A 23434-nucleotide genomic window follows, 5' to 3' on the forward strand; every position below is an offset into this window, starting at 1 on the left:
TGTGTGTGTGTGTGTGTGTGTGTGTGTGTGTGTGTGTGTGTCTCAACCTCAGTACAGACCGGGGCACTCATGCTGTGAAGATCATTGTTGGCTATTCTTGCTAAAAGGAGCTAGGGATCGCACCCTCAACCTCTCGTATCCCAGACAACCCGCCCTCCCTCATGACACCCTGCCCCCCTAGAAGAGGCACTCGTACTTCAGGGAATGATGCTTAAAGCACTTTACTAACATGAAGTAGGCCTAGCAACCCCCCCTCATAGGAACAGAGCAGGAGGGAGTTAGGAGTGAGGAGTGCTTCTCTTACCCTGCTGTTCCTCGGATCAGACGCTGAGCCACCTTGACAGGAGCTTAACCAGGGCGGGGGGGCTTATCCAGGGAGATGTAAAAGAGCCATCAGCTGTCTGGAACATCTGGAGGAGTGGGTGGTGTTGGAATCAGCTTCTGGAGAGAGGACATAAAGCGGTCTCATCAAAGAGGCCTCGTACCAGAAGTTAGCCTCTCAATGTTGGCCAGTCTCCCTTATTCCTGATGTGTGGATAACAGCAATCACTACCAGACTGAGCTGCGTTTCAGTACAACAGTAGTTACAAAAAATATTCTGAATGTGTATGTATGTTAATTGGATGGCTATCTCCTCTTATCCTACTATTTTTAACCTAAATGCACCTTTACGTCAGTTGTAACAACAGACGAGGCTATCAAAGCACAACCCTTCGCTTTCAGCCCATGAACTACAACTCCCAACGGTCCCGTGTGCTTGTGTTTCCCCAGCTCCTGGAGCTACTGCATCCACCTGCTGTGTCTGGTGCTGGTGCTGGTCCTCCCTGTGCGGGCCAGGCGGCCCAGAGACGCGCAGCAGCAGGGGCAGCAGGCTGTGCTGGAAGGAGGCGCTGACGGGGATAAGGTGCACCAGAGCAACCCCCACGCCACCACGGACAACAACTGCAACAAGAAGGACACATGAGCTCCACAGGGGGGCGCCGGAGGGCCGACCGCCCCGGCCCTCCTCCTGCAGAGCCAGAAGGAGAGCGGAGCTGGACTCAAGGAAGGATCAGTAAGCTCACTGGCAGAGTGGCCCAGTCCCAACACCAGGGACAAAGAACCAAATACAAGTGAACAGACTTCAGACTCTTGGAACAGAACAGACGGACAGCCTCGTTAGGTTCCCAACGTAGCAAAGAATGACTGGAATATTTAGTTGTATTTTTTTTATTTTGAGTATTGGGGGCAGTGGAAGAATGTATGCAAGGCGTGGGGATGGAGAGAGACAATGTGTGAGTGATTCTAGTGGTTCATAATTATAAGTCATAATTAATGGTTGCATACACTTAGTGGAAATGTTGCAGGGAATGTTGACCTGACTTCCAAGTGGCCTTAAACCCTCGGTGAACTCGACTGGTGAAGTGGTAGGATACTGAAAACCTCACCCTGCACGCACTGAGCTGCAGTCTCCATGCGGGGGGCGTTTAGAGAATAGAGGCCTTGGTGTGTGTGTGTGTGTGTGTGTGTGTGTGTGTGTGTGTGTGTGTGTGTGTGTGTGTGTGTGTGTGTGTGTGTGTGTGTGTGTGTGTGTGTGTGTGTGTGTGTGTGTGTGTGTGTGTGTGTGATGGGTTTGGTCTGATGCAAGAAGCCTCCAACAAATAGAAAATAAAATAAAATTTTATGGTCAGCTGCCTATTTGTAACCGGCCTTATATTTCTTTCCTTCTGTTTTGTCTTTCTGTGTCCAGTGGGCACACATTACACTGTATATGAACCTTTTTATACTAGAGATAGGGATTGAAACACGTTTCTGGGATCAAATGCCTTTTCAACACGGCCAATAACGCCCCAGAGTTTTGGCCCGTCTAAATGAAAACACAGAGATAATTTGATTAATTACAGATTTGTTGGACAAAGTATATTTATTAAATCATCCATAAATGTAATGTTAATGTATTTGTTTTATAGATTTATGACACAGGGTTTTCTGTAATTTAAAAAATATATATAGATATATATATGATTCTTCTGATGATTCCTATCGGCTATGTTAAATCTTTGCCAATGAAAAGGATAATCAGTATCAAAACCATTCCCTATGTTAAATGACTATATCATAGTCTAATAGTTGGTTTAAGTTGGTTTGTCTTCTCTATCATAAACAAAAGGTCTAGAGTTCAAAGGTCATTGGGTATTTACCATTGCATCCTTCACAATAATATGACATGTCCAGTAGCAATAATTGTCATTAGTGAATTGGATTGACGACAAAACCAATATATATATTAATGCTCTGTTTATTTCAAGAAAATTTCAATTGATTAATGTAACAGGGATAATATTATTCAATATTGGGAGAATATGATTTGGTAAGTTGTGTTCACTTCTTTGGTATCCAAGTGTGTCTTTAATGTTCAAGTAAGGCTTCTTTCAGCAATTTTTTCATTGGTTCCTAATCTTATGATATTCTCCTAACAAGTCAATCAGTTAAAAAATAATTCATGTGCTTATGTTCTGTACTTTTACCAATATTTAATTTCCCATGTTTAATGTGTTAATGCACATGTTGAGTTTTCAAGCACAAAATCCCCTGTGTTTTAAATGTGTGCAATTTCTATAAAAAACAGACTGCTTGGCTATCATTTGATTTGGTGTGGGGGGCTCTTTATCCCCTCGCACCCTCAATAACCTTGCATAGTCCTGCCATAAGTGTGTTTGTGCGTGTGTGTGTGTCTGTGTGATTTGTAAATGTTAATGTGGTTTACAGTACACTATATTTGTAGCCAGAGCCTCGGTAGGTAATGTGTGACCCAACTAAAGGAAAAGGGACGTCTTCTTCCGACATAGCAAGTACTGCACTGCATGGCGACCAACCAGCAGATCACTGCACACCGTTCCATATGTCTCTAGTGCCAAATCCTGCGTGGCGCGCGTGTTTTGCGTGGGTGGGCGTGTGCCTGTGTTTCCATGTACACGTATGTTGGGTAACCCAATTGTATTTTTGTGTCAAAAGAAGATTGTGGAAAGATTTGTATTGCAGCTCGTATAAAAACAAATCGAATTTATGTGACTAAAGAGAAATTATTTTTCAACACTAATATAAAAACTTTTGTCTGCGTTTGTCTCTGTTGTTCTTAAGGCCTTCATAGGGTCTGTTGTGATGCTCATCCACATATCTCTGCTACTTTAACTCCTCTCTGTGGTGTTGGCCTTTCATCCTCTCACTAGCCTTCCATGTTGTCATTTGGAAGTGACAGGGTGAGGCAGTGGTGGTCGACATTTCGTCAATTGTCAGGTTGTTTGCGATGTCGTTGCTCAGTGCTTGTGTGGTTTGTATATACCTGTGTGAACGGTTGTTACGATGTGTTGTAAGCAGATTATAAAGATACACAGATCTTATAGATGTGTACAGGCTAAGTTTAAACATTTTCAGGTTGAAATGATTCCCCAAAATGAAACCAAAGTTTAATAATAAATAAATGTAAAAAAATAACTAAATTAGATAAAAAAAATGCATAAAAAATAAAGCAATGGTGATATTAAATCAAATCCATATCATACATTTTTCAATGTTAGATACCCGTTTGACTTTTCCTTGTTAGTTGTGGAATTATGGGATTCAACGGCTTGCAGACCAACCCCTATTCAGCACTGAACAGATGGTAGATAACGGGAAACCTTACCCCGACTCACATCCTTCCTCCGGTCAGAAGCAGGTCAAGGTCACAGGCTCGGATTCAGATCAACAACGGAGGCGTCTGCCCTGGAAGATTCCCACAGTTCTCACCGCTCTTCATACTGTAAACCTCGTATTTCTAGACCCGCTATTTACTGATATTGCCTGCTGTCTCATGTGCATTTTGGTCAAACGTTACCGATGTTATCAGGTATGGTAGACCTGTTAGGAATACAAAGTAGTCAAACATAATCTCATCCACGCTTTGGTGAAGGATATATATGTGCATGCACATATATTAATAATATAATAATATATATGTTACACATATATATATATAATATAATAATATATTTGAGGTAAATTTAAGATTAACCTCAAATATATTAAAACATAAAAATATTGGGCTGTTCATTCCTTAGACAATAAAACATAAGTTCCTAATATAATTGAGACACTTATGCAGAAACAGCAGGAAGAGACAGCCGGGGTTGGCAACCAGGTTGCGTTTCATGACTGATGCACTTTCTGTTTTTTTAGTTCAGTTGGTGTTGTTATGTACATACGATAACAACTGTTTAGTTACATTTCCTCCTTAGTGCTTACAATGGAATTGTAAGAACCCAAGTTATTTTGAGTCATCTTTGTATTCCACAAAAAAATTAAAATATATAGATAGATAGATACTGTAATTTACATTTTTGAAATGATCAGGGAGGCCAAATAGTATTTGAGCTTGGCCCCTGACTCCCCAGCAGACTTTCTGGGGAGTCCAAGAAGACCTCAGGGCGGGGGCGGAGTTACCGGTTCACTGTAATAGTTGGGCAGAGTGACCGGTTTACTGTAGTAGCTGGGCGGAGTTACCGGTTCACTGTAGTAGCTGGGCGGAGTTACCGGTTGACTGCAGTAGCTGGCGAGAAAAAGAGTTCAAGTAAACACACTAGTAGCCTCCAATATGAGCTGAAAAGTCACCATTATCTCCACCTTATCTCGGTTAATCCGCCACAGAGCGACACGACCACCCTCTTCAGCTGATTAACCTTGGCGCGCAGGTCGTTTTTTCTCTGAAAGGTAGTTCACTTTTTATTATTACCAACAACTTTAATAGCTAGAGCAGGCGGGCTAACTGTAGCATGATAGCTCCGCTAGGGAGCTAACGGGGCTAGCGTCAAGCTGTTGCTTCCTGGTGACGTCACGACCCCTCCGCCTGATCGTGTTCTTCTCTAAAATATTTGGTTTAACATTAACAGTGGGCAGTGGGCACAAGATAAACTTGAGCCATGTCTTGTCACACTTGTCTCTCACACATAAATACCCGCACCTTAGTCTATAATATATTTACTATACTATAATATATTATCACCGGGTTGTATTTCACACACATCATGTAACGTTGGTAACATCAGTGCGCACGAGTTAAACTGTTTTAATGTGTGTGAGTTAGGTGGTTTTATCTGTCCATCTGTAATGAAACACCAGACCTGGCATGCAGAATATTATTTCGTGTTGTAGTTAGTGAGAAGTAGGATCTTGTGACCAAAGTTCTCATTTAGGTGTTTCCAACCACATGACCCGATATGTTACACACTCAATGTGGTCTGGACTGAAGTTACACACTCAGTGAGGTCTGGTCTGATGTTTCCACCTAGATGTTGTCTGGTCTGATCTGATGTTTCCACCTCAATGTTCCTGGTCCATGCAGTTGACTGAAGATCTGCCTAGTGAATGCTTAAGACACTCTTTTTGAGGGTGTATCTTGACTTCTTAGCGCCAGGGGGCCAGGTGGTTTCTCTGACGACAGGAGATACACATGAATCACATGTTGATCGGTTGGATATAAACGAATCACTGTATAAATAGATTCTAAAAAGTTAAGAATAGAAATCACATCTGCAGTTTCATCTTCCTCCGTCTATGCCCGGTCAGTGCGGTAGGCGCTACTGTGTTCGCGTGTGTTGCTTGTCTATTGTGTGTGTGTTGCGTGTCTATTGTGTGTGAGAGCGAAGGGGTGTAGAGTGAAGCCCATCCCCTCATTAACATTCAGAGGCTCGTCAAAGGGGGGATGCTGAGGTTGGTCCGGTGCTTCTGATCATCACTGACTATACAGAGGGGAGACCGTTTACCGTTTTTAAAAGCGAAAGCAACTTGAACTAGAATATAGGTAAGCTGTTTATATTTTTTCGCTGCATTTTTGTCGTTGCTTCCTGTTGGCTTAGTAGTTTTTCTATAGATTTGTCTCAGATATTGTGGATTAGTGGCAAGTTTGTGTCTCATTGCTCTCACTTGAGCAATTTATATTTTATTTTGGGGTATTACTGATTTCTCCCAGATTCGTGTTTTAATTTGTGTTTGGTTCTTGAATTCACTGTGCTGAGTTCAGGAGGGTGTGTCCTGTCTCTTTTGTAAACAAAGGATTCTCTTTCTGTGTGTCCCAGTGTTGCCAATCACATCAAACCAATGTGTGGTTGTAGCCCTGTATGTATTTACATGAAGCACATTATGTTTGATTAAATATTTAAATCTGTTCCACAGAGGAACTTAAGTTGATTGAACGGCTTTAATTAATTGATGGACCTGTCTCCTTTCAGCCACACCTTCTTTTGAAATTTGTATTGACTTGGCTCCTGGCATTACCGCTCCTGTATGTTCAACATGGTGAACATTTAAGTGCTTTAGCATCACATGGCGCCATGATGACTATCATGAAATGTCTGTTTTTTTTCATCCAGGATGTGGGCAGTAGGCTGTAGGCAGGACATGATGGAGAAGACATGCTTTATGAATGATTAATGACCTTTTTATTGATCGTCTGTATCTCAGACAAAGCAGGATCAGATGGCCTGCTGTTCCTGCTTCCATTAAGTACTAAAACCTAATAATTGTTGTGGTCAGCGAGCTCAACAGATAAGCCACAAGCATGGGTGGCAAGACTGGAGACCATTTGTTGATATCTGGAGTCTGGACACACTGGTGAAGATCACAAACGAATTAACTGCAAGCTGCAATGATACTGAAATATTACAAACTGAAACAATACATTTATTGATGCACAAATACTTACAAGTAGTATACATTTCCAACAAAAACGACAAACTGATTTGATGGTTGATCTTTGATCTCCAAAGTTAGGGTCGGGTTCTGTTCCTCAGATCAATAAACATACCTCTGCTAAGAAGCTCAAGAAAACCACAGGCAAGAGAACATGGCAATCCATCTGTGTGGGCTGAGTTTCCTTTGTCACTGTATGTGATAACCATCAACTTGTTGGCAACACACCTATTACTACTTCTGTAGGCCTGTGTATTCTCTGTTTCCCATGGCTTCCCGGAGTCGTGGTTAAACGATCCGGTTAATTCGGGCCATTAAGCCATTAAGGCATGCATCTCGGCTTAAGAGGATTGACGTTTATCTCCTGGGCTCTCGCGGTCAACGTCAGTGTGTGAAATCTGAACTGTTTCTGGAAGGGGATTAGAATGCAAAGATGGCAGAATATGGTTCTGGCTGAGTGCTCAGAAGACAGCGTCTAGATCTTTCAAATCTAGAGCCAGTTTGCAGTCTACTTGTAGGTGTGGGGTTTTAGGTTAAATTACAAACTAAGTTAGTTATTTTTTCTTGATAGACAGCTGAGCACACGTATTAGATGTCATATGTTGATGTTTATTGACCTTTATAAATCCAAGCATTGTGACTGCCCTCGCTTTTTGAAGTAATTTGAGAAGTCAAGGTCTTATTTTTAGCCTGAGCAGCCAGAGGGAGAAGCTAGGAGAGCTGGGCAACTCGTTACTGGCCACCACATCCCAGTAACAAGCCCCTAATCAGAGTTAACATCAGAAGGAGAGCTCCAAACCTTTTATTCTATTAAGGCTGAGATGCTCGTTGCTCATCATAGGCTACATGGAAGAGTTGCATTATGCTTTAAGGATCAGCCTACATTCTTCAGACTGAAGGTTTAAACGTGTCACTGCCTCTGGCTTATTCTGCTGCGATGGATCTCAATTCCTGGTGTTTAAACAATCATTAATCCGCTGAAAGTAGGCTAAGGTAGAAAACAAAGTATGTAGTAGCCAAGAAGAATTTCTAAGTACTGTAGATAAACTTAAATTCCTCAAAAAGACCATACTTGTTGTGCTGTATTTAGCTACATTATTTTTACTTGTATTAGTTGGGAGAAATGTGTCATAGCTCTTGTGTAGTCTGAAGACGATATTAATACAGACTTGTATATGGAAATACTAGACTAACACATTTTCTAAGCACAGTCAAATTAGGTTTAAAAACCAAATCCTCATAATGCCGTTGTGCAGGACAACGCCAGGTAGAGAGCGTCACGTCCTACCCTTCAGTCAGTCATAAGAGACTGTGTGTGTGTGTGTGTGTGTGTGTGTGTGTGTGTGTGTGTGTGTGTGTGTGTGTGTGTGTGTGTGTGTGTGTGTGTGTGTGTGTGTGTGTGTGTGTGTGTGTGTGTGTGTGTGTGTGTGGTGCATGCTACCATGGCCTACTGCGTGTGTGGTAAATGCTACCATGGTCTTTACTGTGTGCACTCACGGCGCACGCGCACACACACGTGTGGGTGGAGCATGCTTATCAGTCCCCATCATCTGTCCCCTCCCAGCGGTGCCACGCCCGTGGTTAGTGGTTAGCCATGGACACCACCACCTCCATCAAGATGACCACGCTGGCAATCCAGAGCCTCTTCAGCCACGTGGAGGAGGAGAACCTGGCCGCCATCAAGGCCCACCTGGACAAGTTCAAGGAGGTGGACGGCCGCAGCGATGTGAGTACACATTGACGACATGTAGCAGACGCTTTTATCCAAAGCGACTAACACACACACACACACACACCGACGGCGGTGTCAACCACGCAAGGGGACGGCCAGCTCGTCAGGAGCAGTCAGGGTGAGGTGTGTTGCTCAGGGACACCTCGACACGGGGATCCAACCAGCAACCTTGCGGTTACAGGTCGAGCCGCTCTGCCTCCTGGGCTAAGCCAGTACACTTTAGGGGGCTGCTGGAGGGGGGCTGCAGAGGGGGGCTGCAGAGGGTGGCCGGGGGGGGGGGGGGGCTGCTGAGGGGGGCTGGAGCTGTCAGTAACAAGTTACATGATGTTCCTCAAAGTATGAATAAGGCGTGCAAATTATAAATAATGCAGCGATAGTTATTAATGTATATATTCAGTATTGATTTGAACATATTGTGTCTGGTCGTCTAGCTCACTAGCGTTGGGGGGCTGGAGCTGTATAAGTGAATTGTTCCTCAAAGTGTAAATGTACTACTGAGTGATAAATAATGCAGTAATAGTAGTTATCAATCTATATATTCATTATTGATTTGAACATATAGTCTGTAGGATGTTTTTCTACAGGCTGTTAGGATTTCTTTCTTATCTTTTTTACTTTGTATACATTTTATATTTAAAGTAAAATAGAGTCATGCCTACAAAGGGCTTGGTCTATTCCTCGTAATACTTTGGAAAGTATTTGGATTGTATCATTATTGTTTAATATATTGAAACAAGTTGATTTTATGGAAGTTCATGATTAAGAATGATGATGTTATTTATTGCATACATTTAATTATTGCCGTCTCTGTCCCCTTTTCCTCTGTCTCTGTCCCCTTTTCCTCTGTCTCTGTCTCTGTCTCTGTCTCTCTCTCTCTGTCTCTGTCCCCTTTTCCTCTCTCTCTCTCTCTCTCTCTCTCTCTCTCTCTCTCTCTCTCTCTCTCTCTCTCTCTCTCTCTCTCTCTCTCTCTCTCTCTCTCTCTCTCTCTCTCTCTCTCTCTCTCTCTCTCTCTCTCTCTCTCTCTCTCTCTCTCTCTCTCTCTCTCTCTCTCTCTCTCTCTCTCTCTCTCTCTCTCTCTCTCTCTCTCTCTCTCTCTCTCTCTCTCTCTGTCCCTCCCTCCCTCCAGAACGGCCAGACTCCTCTGATGGTGGCAGCAGAGCAGGGGAGCCTGGAGATCGTGCAGGAGCTCATTAGGAGGGGCGCCAACGTTAACCTGGATGATGTGGTAAACACACACACACGCACGCACGCACACACACACACACACACACACACACACACACACACACACACACACACACACACACACACACACACACACAGTGGGATTGTGCTTACTTCCAAGCGTTTGAATTAATTAATTAATATTCACTTAACCCCCCCCCCCCCCCCCACACATGACAACATGTGACCTTTTGGCCTTGACCTTTCACCCCGCTGATCTCACAACACTGTGGCTCGGTACTCAACCATTACGAGCCGTAATGACAGCCCTCTGCGCGCTCTAACCTTTGCTTCCCCAAGTAAATGACAGCATCCACTCACCGGCCAACACCCCACACCTTCCAGTCATCAGTCCCTACCTCTGCTATTACACACTCACCCTCGCTGCACGGCACACTAGCACACACGCTCGACTCCTGAGAGAGAGACGACCGGAGCGCCTTCTCTCTTTTGCTTTTCCCCGGACCCTTGTAGCAGCTCTCGCCTCCATGAGTCTCTGGTATGACCAGCTGGTAGGTGCATTCGGTTCGCCTCCGTACCTCCGCACCCTGCCGCGTGTGTGAGTGTGAGTGAGTGAGTGAGTGAGTGAGTGAGTGAGTGAGTGAGTGAGTGAGTGAGTGAGTGAGTGAGTGAGTGAGTGAGTGAGTGAGTGAGTGAGTGAGTGAGTGAGTGAGTGAGTGAGTGAGTGAGTGAGTGAGTGAGTGAGTGAGTGAGTGAGTGAGTGAGTGAGTGTGTGTGTGTGGGGGGGGTACTCGCCTCTGACCGCTGGCTCTGTGCAGGACTGCTGGACAGCACTCATCTCGGCGGCCAGAGAAGGCCACCTGGAAGTGGTGAAGGAGCTACTGGAGAACAATGCCAACCTGGAGCACAGAGACATGGTAAGAGTCCTCCTGTCCTCCTGGACCAGGGAGTACCAGGAATACTGCTGCTGCCTGGTTGCTAGGGAGACGATGAGGCTACAGGGAGTACCAGGAATACTGCTGCTGGCTGGGTGCTAGGGAGACGATGAGGCTACAGATAGTACCAGGAGGATTCCTGCCGCCTGGGTGCTAGGGCGACGATGAGCCTAGGGAGAGTACCAGGAGGATTGCTGCTTGCCGGAGGCTAGGGAGACGCTGAGGGGTTTGAAGACCAAACACTCTTTAAAGTTGATTTGAACTTTAGTTTATAAAAGCTAACTTCACAGAAACACTGCATGTTTGCGCAATCGTTTTACAAAAGGTTAAGCTTTACAAAAAATATTTTAACATTTTCACAAAACAGCAGCACAGGAGGGCATGTTTTGTGCTACTTTATTCTTGCTTGTAATACTTCTGGCTTATTACTAGACGGTAGTTCCTGTTGCCTGTAATGGTCTCTGTCCTCGTTGGGATGAGGCCATATCCATTAGTCTAGAGACGGCCGCAGGATGACATTACCTTCCTGCGGATGCTCTCTCTGCTCGTAATCCCATTAAATGAACTCCGGATGGCCCGGCATCACAGGGAGCTACGGAGCACTACAGATCAGCCCAAATACTAAGCTCCTGCATACGTGTACATGTCTCTTTAGTCACTGGACTATTACAGTTACATTTGACTTTTACATTTAGGGCACTTAGCAGACGCTTTTATCCAAAGCGACCTACTTACATTAGTCCGAAGTTAGAGAAAATAAGGTATATCGCTTTCGGTACAACAAGGACTATTAGCCATGTAGCATGAGTGTTGTTGAGCAAATGTACCCATGTAATATATTTGTATGATATGTGTTGAGGGTTGCGAGTTGGAGACACACGCGAGGGGCCATAAAGTGCACATTAATCAGAGCAAGTAGTAGCCATTAAATTGAGCTCGGATGGCATTCAAGCGAAGAATAAACCATACATATCTGACCCTACTGTCTATTGGAGGACATGTTTTCATGCGAGTAGCTCGCATGATTGTGAGTCAGCAGCTCAGTCCCTTATAGAGGAGCTGAGTAAGGCTGTAGGGGGCGTGACTCAGAGCCTGCAGCCCTGTAATGACAGATTACAGCCCGACCACAGTGGGCCGCAACTGCGGCTGGCTCACTGGAAAAGGTTTCACATCCACCATAAATACACACTAGCAACAGTTTTTCCTGCCGCCTTATTTGCTAATAACTCACCTGCCTGAGACCTGGATAAGTGTGAAACGCCGTTCTGTGTGGTCATAGTGTTCTCTTGTTTGATTTTATGCACTGATTCAGCGCTTGTATTCAAAGATCACATTTCATCATTCATTTATACGTCATTCATTAAAATGAATGTTGCAACTACCTCGCAGTTCATGGAAAAATGCCTAGAAAAGGAAATGCGATCCTGTAGTGCACGTACTTTAACCCCCAAACCAAATGTTCCACATCGTCGTCATGAGACTGCTTTGTGTTCACAGGGGGGATGGAGCGCTCTGATGTGGGCCGCCTATAAGGGCCGCACCCCCGTGGCCCAGATGCTGCTGGACAAAGGAGCCAACCCCAACATCACAGGCCAGGTACTGGACCTTACCCCAACCTTTAGGACATGTATTAATCGGTTGGAAAAGTGTTTGCTGGATGGTAAATGGCTCTAGCCGGGACAGGACTTACGATGTATACAGCCAGGCCCTGGTTACCGCTAGGTAGTGAGTCTGTCTTCTGTCCCACAGTACAGCGTGTACCCCATCATCTGGGCGGCCGGGCGCGGCCACGGGGAGATCGTCCATCTCCTGCTGCAGCACGGGGCCAAGGTCAACTGCTCCGACAAGGTACCTCAACCTCAGCCTTTATGAGGACCCCTAAGGTACCTCACACTCAGCCTTTATGAGGACCCCTAAGGTACCTCACATTCCTTCTTATGAGGACCCATAAGGTACCTCACACTCAGCCTTTATGAGGACCCCTAAGGTACCTCACACTCCTTCTTATGAGGACCCATAAGGAACCTCACTACCCACCTTATGAGGACACATAAGGTCCCTGACTATCCACCTTTATGAGGAGTGTGAGGGCCTGTTTTCGGTTTATCTTAAATTGTTCTATTGTGGATCTGGATAGACCTCCTAAAGTGAAACCATGAGCCAGGCGTGTGTCCTGTGGTTGAGTCTCTCTGGTCCTCTCCTCAGTACGGCACCACCCCGCTGATCTGGGCGGCCAGGAAGGGCCACTACGACAGCGTCATGCACCTGCTGGCCAACGGCGCGGACGTGGACCAGGAGGGGGCGGTACGTTGTTTCGCCGTCGTGTGGTCTGTTCAGTCTCTGCTGCTCGTTCAGGACGAACTCACTGATCTGTATTTGTGGTATTTACTGTTTAGTTAGGCATCCATTTCCTTCCATAAAAACCATAGGCATGCATTAAAAAATGACACATGAACTTCTGTTTGCTATGAGAGGGTCCAGCCACACCCTCATTTTCTGTTGACTTCTAATACATCTGCACTAGTGAGACATTGTTAAATGCTAAGATGTTATGAACAGATAGTTTCTAGTGAAGCTTACTACAGGCTGTAACCACCCTGCGGTCTCCTCAGAACTCCATGACGGCGCTGATCGTGGGCGTGAAGGGGGGCTTCACGGACGTGGTGAAGGAGCTGCTCAAGAGGAACCCCAACGTCAACATGACGGACAAGGACGGCAACACGGCCCTCGCCATCGCAGCCAAGGAAGGCCACACCGGCATCGTCCAAGACCTGCTGGACGCAGGCACCTACGTCAACATCACCGACCGGGTGAGACCCCTCAACAACGACCCCACACTGAACCCTTAACAAGCTTTAAATAGGATGTGAGTGACCCAACACTGAGTCTAATATCCGACCCCTTAACCTTTAAATGGGATGTGAGACCACAACACCTAGTCTAATATCAGACCCCCTAGCAACAACCCATCACTGAGTCTAGCATCAGACCCCTTAACGCCTTAAAATGGGATGTGGGTGTCTAACGGGGTCTAACGTGTCCTCTCTGTCTCCCTCCAGAGTGGGGAGACCATGCTGATCGGAGCCGTCAGAGGAGGCCACGTCGAGATCGTCCGAGCCCTGCTGAACAAATACGCAGACATCGACGTCCGCGGCCAGGTGAGTCCTGACCCCGCCCTGCTAGATCTGAGTCCACTGGGATGGAGACTGGGAGCTTGGTTGTATCACACACCAGCACTGCTCCCAGTATCGATGTCACTATGTCTCTGACCTTTCCTCCTGGGTTCACACTGTAGCGGGCCAGTGGGTGTGGGGTTTCCACGCTACCAAGTTGAGTAGATAAATGACACAACACACAGCAGTTCCAGTGCAGAATGGTTTATTTACCATTCTGCACTGGAGTAAATGAAAACCAGGGTGGGAAAGGGACATCCACCTCCTTTATGCTATCGTCCGTCAAACACCTTCCACCTGTCTCTCTCTCTCTCTCTCTCTCTGGGCGTACCACACTGCCAGGCGCTCACACAGATCCTGCCTGTCCTAACCCATATATGGCTTGGGGGTGGAGCCAGCAGGTTGCCAGACCTACCACTCCCCTCACTCCTCCCTGGCGTCTGCCACAACACATTCTTCTTTTTAAAAAGTAAATCAAGTGTTAAGATAAGGATGCATGCGTGCCCCAGTGGTGTGGTGCCCCCGGTGGACTGGTAGCGCCACTGCATTCAGCCCTGCAAAATAAACCTTTCAAAACAATGGGCACTCAAAGCGTTTCAAATATTGGCTAAAATCCAACCATTCATGCACACATACACATTCACACACCGCCGTGTCTTGCTCAGGGACACCTCGACACTCGACGCTAGGAGGATGTTCAAACTAGCAACCTCCCGGGTACCAGTCAACCAGCTCTACGGCCTGATCCCTCCCATGTGTCACATAGTGCACCTCAGTTATCACTCAGCACGGCTGCTGGGGACACAATGCAAAAAGGTTCGATAGTTAACCATCGTTAACTATCTAACCTAACTCTACTCTCCTAATGCTGCTGATTCACTTTGCCTCATTGGCTATATCCTAAGCCAATTAGAATGCTTTTTAGATTCCATAATCTCTATCTGCATAAGTCATCTATTTGACTGAGGCTTCTTTTACGCTAAATAAAAGATGAACCTTAAAATATGACTTAGGCAATTATGCTATGAGGCTAACGCAATTTTATATATAGGGTTTTTACTATTATAATTAAGTATTTTTCTACCTTTTTTTTTATGTATTCTAACAAGATGAACCCATTGGTAGCCAGATATTTTCTATGGGCCCTTGTTGTACTGTGCCATCATTGGTCTTAATGTCGAACCGTCTTCCATCTCCTCCCAGGATGGAAAGACTGCCCTCTACTGGGCGGTGGAGAAAGGCAACGCCACCATGGTCAGAGACATCCTGCAGTGTAACCCGGACACAGAGAGCTGCACCAAGGTAATCCCCTGGGAAACTCAACACACAACACTCTTCATTCCTCCTCATCCTCCTTTAGGCAAGAATAAAATAAACACATTAAGGGACTTGGATGTAAGCAGCTAAAGCCAGCTATACACTCACTGTTTTACTGTGTGTGTGTGTGTGTGTGTGTGTGTGTGTGTGTGTGTGTGTGTGTGTGTGTGTGTGTGTGTGTGTGTGTGTGTGTGTGTGTGTGTGTGTGTGTGTGTCCCAGGAGGCAGAGACTCCCCTCATCAAAGCCACCAAGATGAGGAACATTGAGGTGGTGGAGCTGCTGCTGGATAAGGGGGCCAAGGTGTCCGCGGTGGACAAGGTAGTCCTCCGAATATCCTCACTTTTCTGATGACTACTGTAGTAAAGATATGAGTGTGGTGGGTTCTGACTATAGCAAGACATGCCTCCATCTGGGTCTCAATTTTTCTTTAACGTAACATACGATTATGAACTACAAATTTCTGATTTTGTTTTATCATTGTATCAAATTGTTTTTTATGCTTGGCTTTTTAATATTAAAAAATAACAAACTTGTGATAGGTTAAAGGTGAAAATAGTTGGAAATTATATAAGTACACCTAAGGATGCTTTGCATGTTCAATATCAGTTCACCGTCTCTTCTATTGCCTTTGGTTCTGTGTGTTCTACAGAAAGGAGACACGCCCCTTCACATCGCCATCCGGGGGCGGAGCCGTAAGCTGGCCGAGTTGCTGCTGAGGAACCCTAAAGATGGCCGCCTGCTGTACCGGCCCAACAAGGCCGGGGAGACGCCCTACAACATCGACTGCACCCACCAGAAGAGCATCCTCACGCAGATCTTCGGAGCCAGTAAGAGCAGAGGGCCCCTGAAACATCTGGAATGAGAAGAAGTTATGGTGCTTGTTTCTTAACTGATCTTGTCCTTATCTTCCCTGTGCATCTGTTCCTCCTTCATTCCCTCCCATCCACCATGCTCTCTCTCTCCCTCTCTTATCTTCTACACTTATTTTTTCTTATCCCCTCCTTCCTTCCTCCTCCCTTCCCCCTCATCCCTCCCCCTCCTCCTTCCCTCCCCCTCCTTCATCCCTCCTCCATCCCTCCCTCCCTCTCCCTCCCCCTCTCTCCCTCACCTCCTCCATCCTTCCCCCTCCTCCCCTCCCCCTCCATCCCTCCCCCTCCTCCCTCCCTCCCCCTCTCCCCTTCCAGAGCACCTCTCCCCATCTGAGTCGGACGGGGACATGCTGGGCTACGACCTGTACAGCAGCGCCCTGGCGGACATCCTGAGCGAGCCCACCATGCAGCCGCCCATCTGTGTGGGGCTGTACGCCCAGTGGGGCAGCGGCAAGTCCTTCCTGCTCAAGAAGCTTGAGGGTGAGAGAGAGACTCAGGCCGGTCCCAGCAGGGGATGGGAGGGTTGGTCCAGAGAGGGTGGTCCAGTGGGCAGTGTTCATAGTTCCTCCATACTACCGGGAAAAGGGGCATCCGCATAATAATAAAAACACATCCAATTGATAATTGATAAAAAAGCAAAAGAAAAAGTATGTGTGTGTGTGTATATGTATGTATATGCACACACACATGTATGTATGTATGTATGTATGTATGTATGTATGTATGTATGTATGTATGTATGTATGTATGTATGTATGTATGTATGTATGAGTGTGTGTGTGTGTGTGTGTGTGTGTGTGTGTGTGTGTGTGTGTGTGTGTGTGTGTGTGTGTGTGTGTGTGTGTGTGTGTGTGTGTGTGTGTGTGTGTGTGTGTGTGTGTGTGTGTGTGTATCGACATATCCTGTATGATATAATGTAGTAGTAACCGTAGTAGTAAGATGACTTGAAGATGAACGCATATGCACCAAAGCCCCTTCCCTCCCCATGTCCCCGGCCCCCCAGACGAGATGAAGACGTTTGCGGGCCAGCAGATCGAGCCTCTGTTCCAGTTCTCCTGGCTGGTGGTCTTCCTCACCCTCCTGCTGTGCGGCTCCGTGGCGCTGGTCCTGGGCTTCACGGGGGACCCCAAGCTCGCCATCGCCGTCTCCCTCAGCCTCCTCACCCTGCTCTACATCTTCTTCGGTGAGCTGGAGGGGTGTGGCTCCGGGGGGGGCGGGGTGTCTGATAGAGGAATCGTAAATTACCGGAATCGTAAATTCCTCCGATAATACCTTTTAATAATGCTTATTAAAATACTAAAATGTACAACAATGTTGATATACAATCTTAAAATGGGCACAAAAATGTGCATGTTCACAATGATGGAATGGAAAATAACTATGACGGCAATTTAGATTTTAGTCAGTCATGCTGTGCCCACTAGAGGGCAGCATAACGCAACAATAGAACATGAGACCATTAGAGCTGAACCAGAACACCATCAAGTAGCGCAGCGGCCAATCACAGGCGACCTCCTCACCTGCAGTTGACTTACTGGACTCTAATTGGTTGTTGTATCTGTAATGATGACCTCATCTGTAATGATGACCTCATCTGTAATGTGATGACCTCATCTGTCACTGGGTGAGATTGCTGACTCCTGCGCTGATCGTCCCCCTGCCCCCTGCAGTGCTCGTGTTCTTTGGGGGCCGGCGCGAGGGCGAGAGCTGGAACTGGGCGTGGGTGATCAGCACGCGGCTGGCCCGCCAGGTGGGCTACCTGGAGCTGCTGCTCAAACTCATGTTCGTCAACCCGCCCGAGCTGCCAGAGCAGACCACCCGCGCCCTGCCCGTCAGGTGAGGACCCTCACACACACACGCACACGCACACACACACACACACACACACACACACACACACACACACACACACACACACACACACACACACTTGACACTCACGCACGCATGCACACACTATGCAAAAACACACTAGCGCAGCGATTTGATTTAAGGAAGTTCATTTTTAAGATTGACATTTTTATTATTTATTCCATTAATAGATTATTCCATTCTCTCTCCAATCTATATCTCTCTTTATCTGTATTAATTAAATTCATCATCCAGAGTAGTATCAACAGGAACTTGTCAACAAGGTTTTGTTACGAGTTCACTCGTGACTCGACAGCCCTGGGGGGATTGGCTTGGGGTTAGACCCTGATAATGCCCCCACCTCTCATCCCTGAACCCGGGCCTCTGACCCCATCGTCTGTGTATCCCACGCCAACAGGTTCCTCTTCACTGACTACAACCGGCTGTCCAGCGTGGGCGGGGAGACCTCCATGGCGGAGATGGTCGCCACCCTCTCTGACGCCTGCGAGCGGGAGTTTGGCTTCATGGCCACCCGGCTCTTCAGGGTCTTCAAGAACGATGACATCCAAGGTGAGACTCATCCTGACCCTCCACCCCAAAACACAGTCCACATGTTCTTACTGTGTAACTCAATGTGTGTGTTACTAGCTACGACAGGCCTTGTTTGCTGTTGCATCGCCAACATTTAGTAGAAAAGTACCAAACGTGTGCATTACATTTAGTACATAAATGTTGACACGACGTGTGCTTGAGTAGGATCACGCCTCTCTCACTCCTTCCTTAGCTTATCCTAATGCCTTCAACTCACACTCAAATGGACCTGCCTCCCTTAATCCTCCAAGAAAAGGCTTCTGGCGCTGCCACCTATTCTGTGTATTCCTGTCACCTTCTTCTCTCGTGTCCCTCCCCAGGTAAGAAGTGGAAGAAGACGTGCTGCGTGCCGTCCTTCGTGCTGTTTGTCGTGGCGCTGGGCTGTCTGCTCACCGGCCTTGCCCTGCTCGCCATCTTCAAGGTAGGTCCCCCTGAGGAAGAGGAGGAGGAGGAGGAGGAGGAGCGGGTTATAGCGAGGGGAAGACGGCACAGTGAGAGTAGAATGCATCTTTAAAGAGTGTTGGGCTGCCTTCCCAATGAGAGGTCCTTATTGAATCACTCACTCCTAAATCCTATTAGGGGTGTTTTTGTTTTCGAGCTGCATGTGTAATACTTGCCTCATATTGCTTAAGAGATGACGTGGTTCATCCAGTTGAATTTGATTAAATTATAACTTCTTAAGACCCCCATACTACACATCCCTTTCCTCCATTCTCTCCATGTGCTCACATCAGAGTTTGAGACCTTTATCGGATCAATGATCAGCAGATTTACTGCTGTCTGTGGTTCCCAGTGGAACATGTCCCAGCTCTGGCGTCTCGGTACGACTGCGTCTTGACCCGCTGTGATTGGCTGCTGACCCTCAGGTGGACCCGCTGAACCTGACGGTGAACGCGGTGCTGATCGGCATGGCCAGCGTGGTGGGCCTTGCCCTGCTGCTCAACGTCAGGACCTGGTGGCAGGTGGCCGACTCGGTCCTCAACTCCCAGAGGAAGAGGCTGCACCGCGCCGCCAACAACCTGAACGCGCTCAAGAGCGAAGGCTTCATGAAGGTACCAAGGGAGAGGGGGAGCCCTAGGAGGAACACAGGAGAGGGGGAACCATGGGAGAGGGGGAACCACGGGAGAGGGGGAGAGACAGGAGAGGGGGAGACATGGGAGAGGGGGAGACACGGGAGAGGGGGAACCAGGGGAGAGGGGGAGAGACAGGAGAGGGGGAGACACGGGAGAGGGGGAGACACAGGAGAGGGGGAGAAACGGGAGAGGGGGAACCAGGGGAGAGGGGAGACACAGGAGGAACACAGGATAGGGGGAACCATTGGAGAGGGGGAGACACAGGAGAGGGGGAGACACGGGAGAGGGGGAGACACAGGAGAGGGAGACACGGGAGAGGGGGACACACCGAGAGGGGTTATGAGGAGGAGCTGTCTACCACGTGCTTCCGTAAACAAATTCTCCCCCTCTAGGTTCTCAAGCAGGAGGTGGAGCTGATGTCCAAAATGGCCAAGACCATCGACGGCTTCACGGAGAACCAGACGCGCATGGCGGTGATCATCGACGGGCTGGACGCCTGCGAGCAGGACCGCGTGCTGCAGATGCTGGATACGGTCAGCGGACATCTTGTCTTTGTGTCTTTTTTTTGTGTTTTTTTAGGAGATTTATTTTTTCAGTTCAACCGATCTCAAAGGAGACCATTGAGAACATATCCTCTCTTACAGTAAGGGCCTGGCCAAGAGCCCAAACACTGAAAAAACACAATCAAAATCCTCAAAATAAAAAATAACCCTGATCAAATTGGACAAACCGGTATTTCAAATATAATGATGACATTATTCAATATCCGAGAGAAAATCATGGGCTTAAAAGCATAAATTGATCCCTGATTGGCCAGGCTCCAGGCTGCGATCTGCTGGAATGAGGATCGTCAGAAGCCAAGCCAAGTCCTAACTACAACTAACATTTAGATCTGTATTGTTGTTCACTATTTAGCAGTGCTTGCCCCAATTCATAGCTGGCTATGATTGCTTTGAATTATCATTAGTCTTTCCACACAAATATTTTTATATAATATATTTCAATGCCTGAATTAGAGCCGGAGCCTAAGACAGGCTCCTACCGGGCCCCCCTCCCGAACTCATTCAGGCTCCTACCGGGCACCCCTCCCCAGCTCAGACAGGCTCCAACAGGGGCCCCCTCCCCAGCTCAGAAAGGCCCCTACAGGGGCCCCCTCCCCAGCTCAGACAGGCTCCTACAGGGCCCCCCTCCCCAGGTCAGGCAGGCTCCTACAGGGCCCCCCTCCCCAGGTCAGACAGGCTCCAACAGGGGCCCCCTCCCCAGCTCAGACAGGCTCCTACAGGGCCCCCCTCCCCAGGTCAGGCAGGCTCCTAGAGTAGCCCCCTCCCCAGAGTGTCTTCACAGTGGGCCCAACCGGCCCCCTACCAGTTCAGATCCCCTCTAAAAGCTGCAGGGATGGAATTTCCCTCTGGCAAATGTTGTTATTTGCTGGAGTAATTCTCAGCGGTGGGGGCAGCGTCCTGCACACTAATCGAATCTGCTCTTCCCGGAAAGCACCTCGCGCTTCTCCTCATGAAAGCGTCTCCTGTCTGAGGGCCTCCGCTCGACCCAAACCACCCTCTCATTGTGAGCTGCTGCTATCAGTACTCCTCTGGGAGCCCCTCGGGCTGTCTCTAAAGTCGAATTATATCAAATCATTAGAACGACATTATGAGTGTTTTTATGTGTTAATCCAAAGATACCGCAGCATCTGCGGTATCTTTGCATTCATTCATAAGCGAGGCCGCGGATCACGCTTGATCTGAGATTGTTGTTGTGTTTACAGAGCGCAGTGGAAAACCCCCCTCCCCGAGCGTGCAACCGTTGGCACTTAATGTACGCACCCATTGTGTGTTGTACGTCCTGGCACTTAAAAATAATACTTTATGAGATGTATTATGAGAGGGATGGGTGTTAGAGGCTGAAGTGAGCCATGGTTGGATCAGTTAAGGGTGTGTAACGCTGCTTGACATCAAACTTTCAAAACGATGATTGATGAAACCGGTGTTGCTCTGCAGCAGTCACAACGCTCACGTATGATCAGCCTGATCACCATCGCAGTCGACTCCAGGATGGTGACCAGTGCTCTTTCTCCTTCATCTCTCATTCTCTCCCCTTCTCCCCCTCCCTCCCCCAGGTGCGGGTCCTGTTCTCCAAGGGCCCCTTCATCTCCATCTTCGCCAGCGACCCCCACATCATCATCAAGGCCATCAACCAGAACCTGAACAGCGTCCTGCGGGACTCCAACATCAACGGCCACGACTACATGAGGAACATCGTCCACCTGCCCGTCTTCCTGAACAGCCGGGGGCTGAGCTCCGCCAAGAAGCTCTGCATGGCCACGCCCACCAACGGAGACGTGCTGCCGGCTGAGGGTACGCGCGCATGTCAACACGCACGCACGCCAACAGACACAAACAGATGCACACCCACACCGACGCACACACGGACACACACACACACACACTTAAGCACACATACATTTAAGCACAGACACAGGCACACACACCGACAGACGCACACAACGAAAAACACACACACACACACACGCACGCGCGCACACACACACACACACACACACACACACACACACACACACACACACACACACACACACACACACACACACACACACACACAGAGACGGACACACACACACACACACACACACACACACACAGAGACGGACACATCGACACAGACAGACAGACAGACAGAAACACTTAAGCACATAGCTACATGTAATAACAAGACTTCATATACCATTTGCGTAGGTAGTAACTGAATTATTTATGTGTTTACCCCGTTCTCTTCCTCGTCTCCAGGGTTGATGGAGGACATGGACCGGAAGCTGTCCCAGAGCAGCATCACAGACCAGGCCAAGTTTGGCAGCAAGAACGCCTTAAACCGCAGAGTAAATGAAAACACACAAAGCCTTTCTCCTCCTCCCCGTATTTAGACCTTATGATATACACTCACCCGCAGAACAGAGGAGACACTCGTAAACACAGCATGACCTCCAGGGAGACTCTCAGGGGCATTAACGATGAACAACAGCAAACACAATGCTGGTCATAAATTACTGGGCAAAACACAGCGCTACATGACACAGCTCTTCCAACCCCACCCTAGCTGTGCCGGCGCGTCGCACGCTAGCTCAATAGAACACACTGAGTCCATCGGCCTGTTGATCACTTCAGCCCTGTAGTGAGGAGGGCTGCAGACAGAGCGAGGGAGGAGAACTCTTCTGACCCCGTATAACCTTCTCATACACCCTGAAAGAGAGGGGGACGGAGCGAGAGCGACAGAGAGATAGACAGGGTGTGAAAAGAGAGAGAGGGAGACAGAGAGAGAGTGAGGGAAAGAGAGACGGGGTGTCAGAGAGATAGAAGGAGAGAGAGGGAGAGAGACAGGGTGGGAGAGAGAGACAGGGTGGGAGAGAGATACAGGGTGTGTGAGAGAGAGAGAGAGAGAGAGAGAGACGGGGTTTGAGGGAGGGGTGGCGGAAGAGCGGCAGGGTGTGTGAGAGAGGGAGAGAGACGGGGTGTGTGAGAGAGGGAGAGAGACGGGGTGTGTGAGAGAGGGAGAGAGACGGGGTGTGTGAGAGAGGGAGAGAGACGGGGTGTGTGAGAGACGCGGTGTGCGCGAGAGACGGAGAGAGACATGGAGACAGAGTGCGACAGGGCGTGGGAGAGACGGTGTGTGTGCGAGAGACAGGGTGTGAGAGATCTGAGAGAGACAGGGTGTGATGAAGCGAGGGGGAGAGAGAGACGGGTTGAGAGAGAGAGATGGGGTGAGAGAGATGAGGAGAGACAGGGTGATAGAGGGAGGTGGCGGGGGGTTCCTGGCTGTGCGGCCTGAGAGCGGGGGTAATTGATGTAATGGCTGTTTATCTCCCTGCTGCGGCGGCCCATCCTAATGACTGGGCTTAGCAGCGGTGGGTCTGGTGACAAAACACTGGCACCAGGGGCTGCTGGCGGGGGCCTAAGTGTCTCCGCTGCCATCACCCCCCCCCCTCCCCCC

At 48.0% G+C, this 23434-nt stretch overlaps 2 protein-coding genes across 8 annotated transcripts in view; both read left to right on the top strand.

Annotated features, from left to right (window-relative positions):
• The window catches only part of mboat2a (membrane bound O-acyltransferase domain containing 2a), a 45106-nt gene extending 42007 nt beyond the window's left edge, over positions 1-3099 (top strand). For both annotated transcript variants that reach the window (XM_060052485.1, XM_060052486.1), the window contains one exon: positions 772-3099. In XM_060052485.1, the coding sequence (XP_059908468.1) occupies positions 772-964 (193 nt within the window). In that variant the 3' untranslated portion in view covers positions 965-3099. The remainder of the gene's footprint in view (positions 1-771) is intronic.
• A 1441-nt stretch (positions 3100-4540) lies between these two features.
• kidins220a (kinase D-interacting substrate 220a) overlaps positions 4541-23434 on the top strand; it is a 41418-nt gene continuing 22524 nt past the window's right edge. For 2 of the 6 annotated variants that reach the window (XR_009525847.1, XM_060052479.1), the window contains exons 1-21: positions 4541-4728; positions 8270-8431; positions 9564-9662; positions 10441-10539; positions 12055-12153; positions 12307-12405; positions 12763-12861; positions 13170-13367; positions 13617-13715; positions 14934-15032; positions 15268-15366; positions 15698-15875; positions 16233-16397; positions 16921-17100; positions 17588-17753; positions 18187-18338; positions 18680-18780; positions 19226-19411; positions 19825-19965; positions 21549-21786; positions 22237-22325. Coding sequence is in view for 5 of the 6 variants with exons in the window: in XM_060052479.1 (XP_059908462.1) it covers positions 8300-8431; positions 9564-9662; positions 10441-10539; positions 12055-12153; positions 12307-12405; positions 12763-12861; positions 13170-13367; positions 13617-13715; positions 14934-15032; positions 15268-15366; positions 15698-15875; positions 16233-16397; positions 16921-17100; positions 17588-17753; positions 18187-18338; positions 18680-18780; positions 19226-19411; positions 19825-19965; positions 21549-21786; positions 22237-22325 (2718 nt within the window). In the remaining variant the exon portion in view is untranslated. The other 4 variants (XM_060052483.1, XM_060052484.1, XM_060052480.1 and 1 more) reach the window with 3 other exon arrangements.

The sequence above is a fragment of the Gadus macrocephalus genome, chromosome 5 (assembly GCF_031168955.1).
Source record: "Gadus macrocephalus chromosome 5, ASM3116895v1".
Taxonomy (NCBI): domain Eukaryota; kingdom Metazoa; phylum Chordata; class Actinopteri; order Gadiformes; family Gadidae; genus Gadus; species Gadus macrocephalus.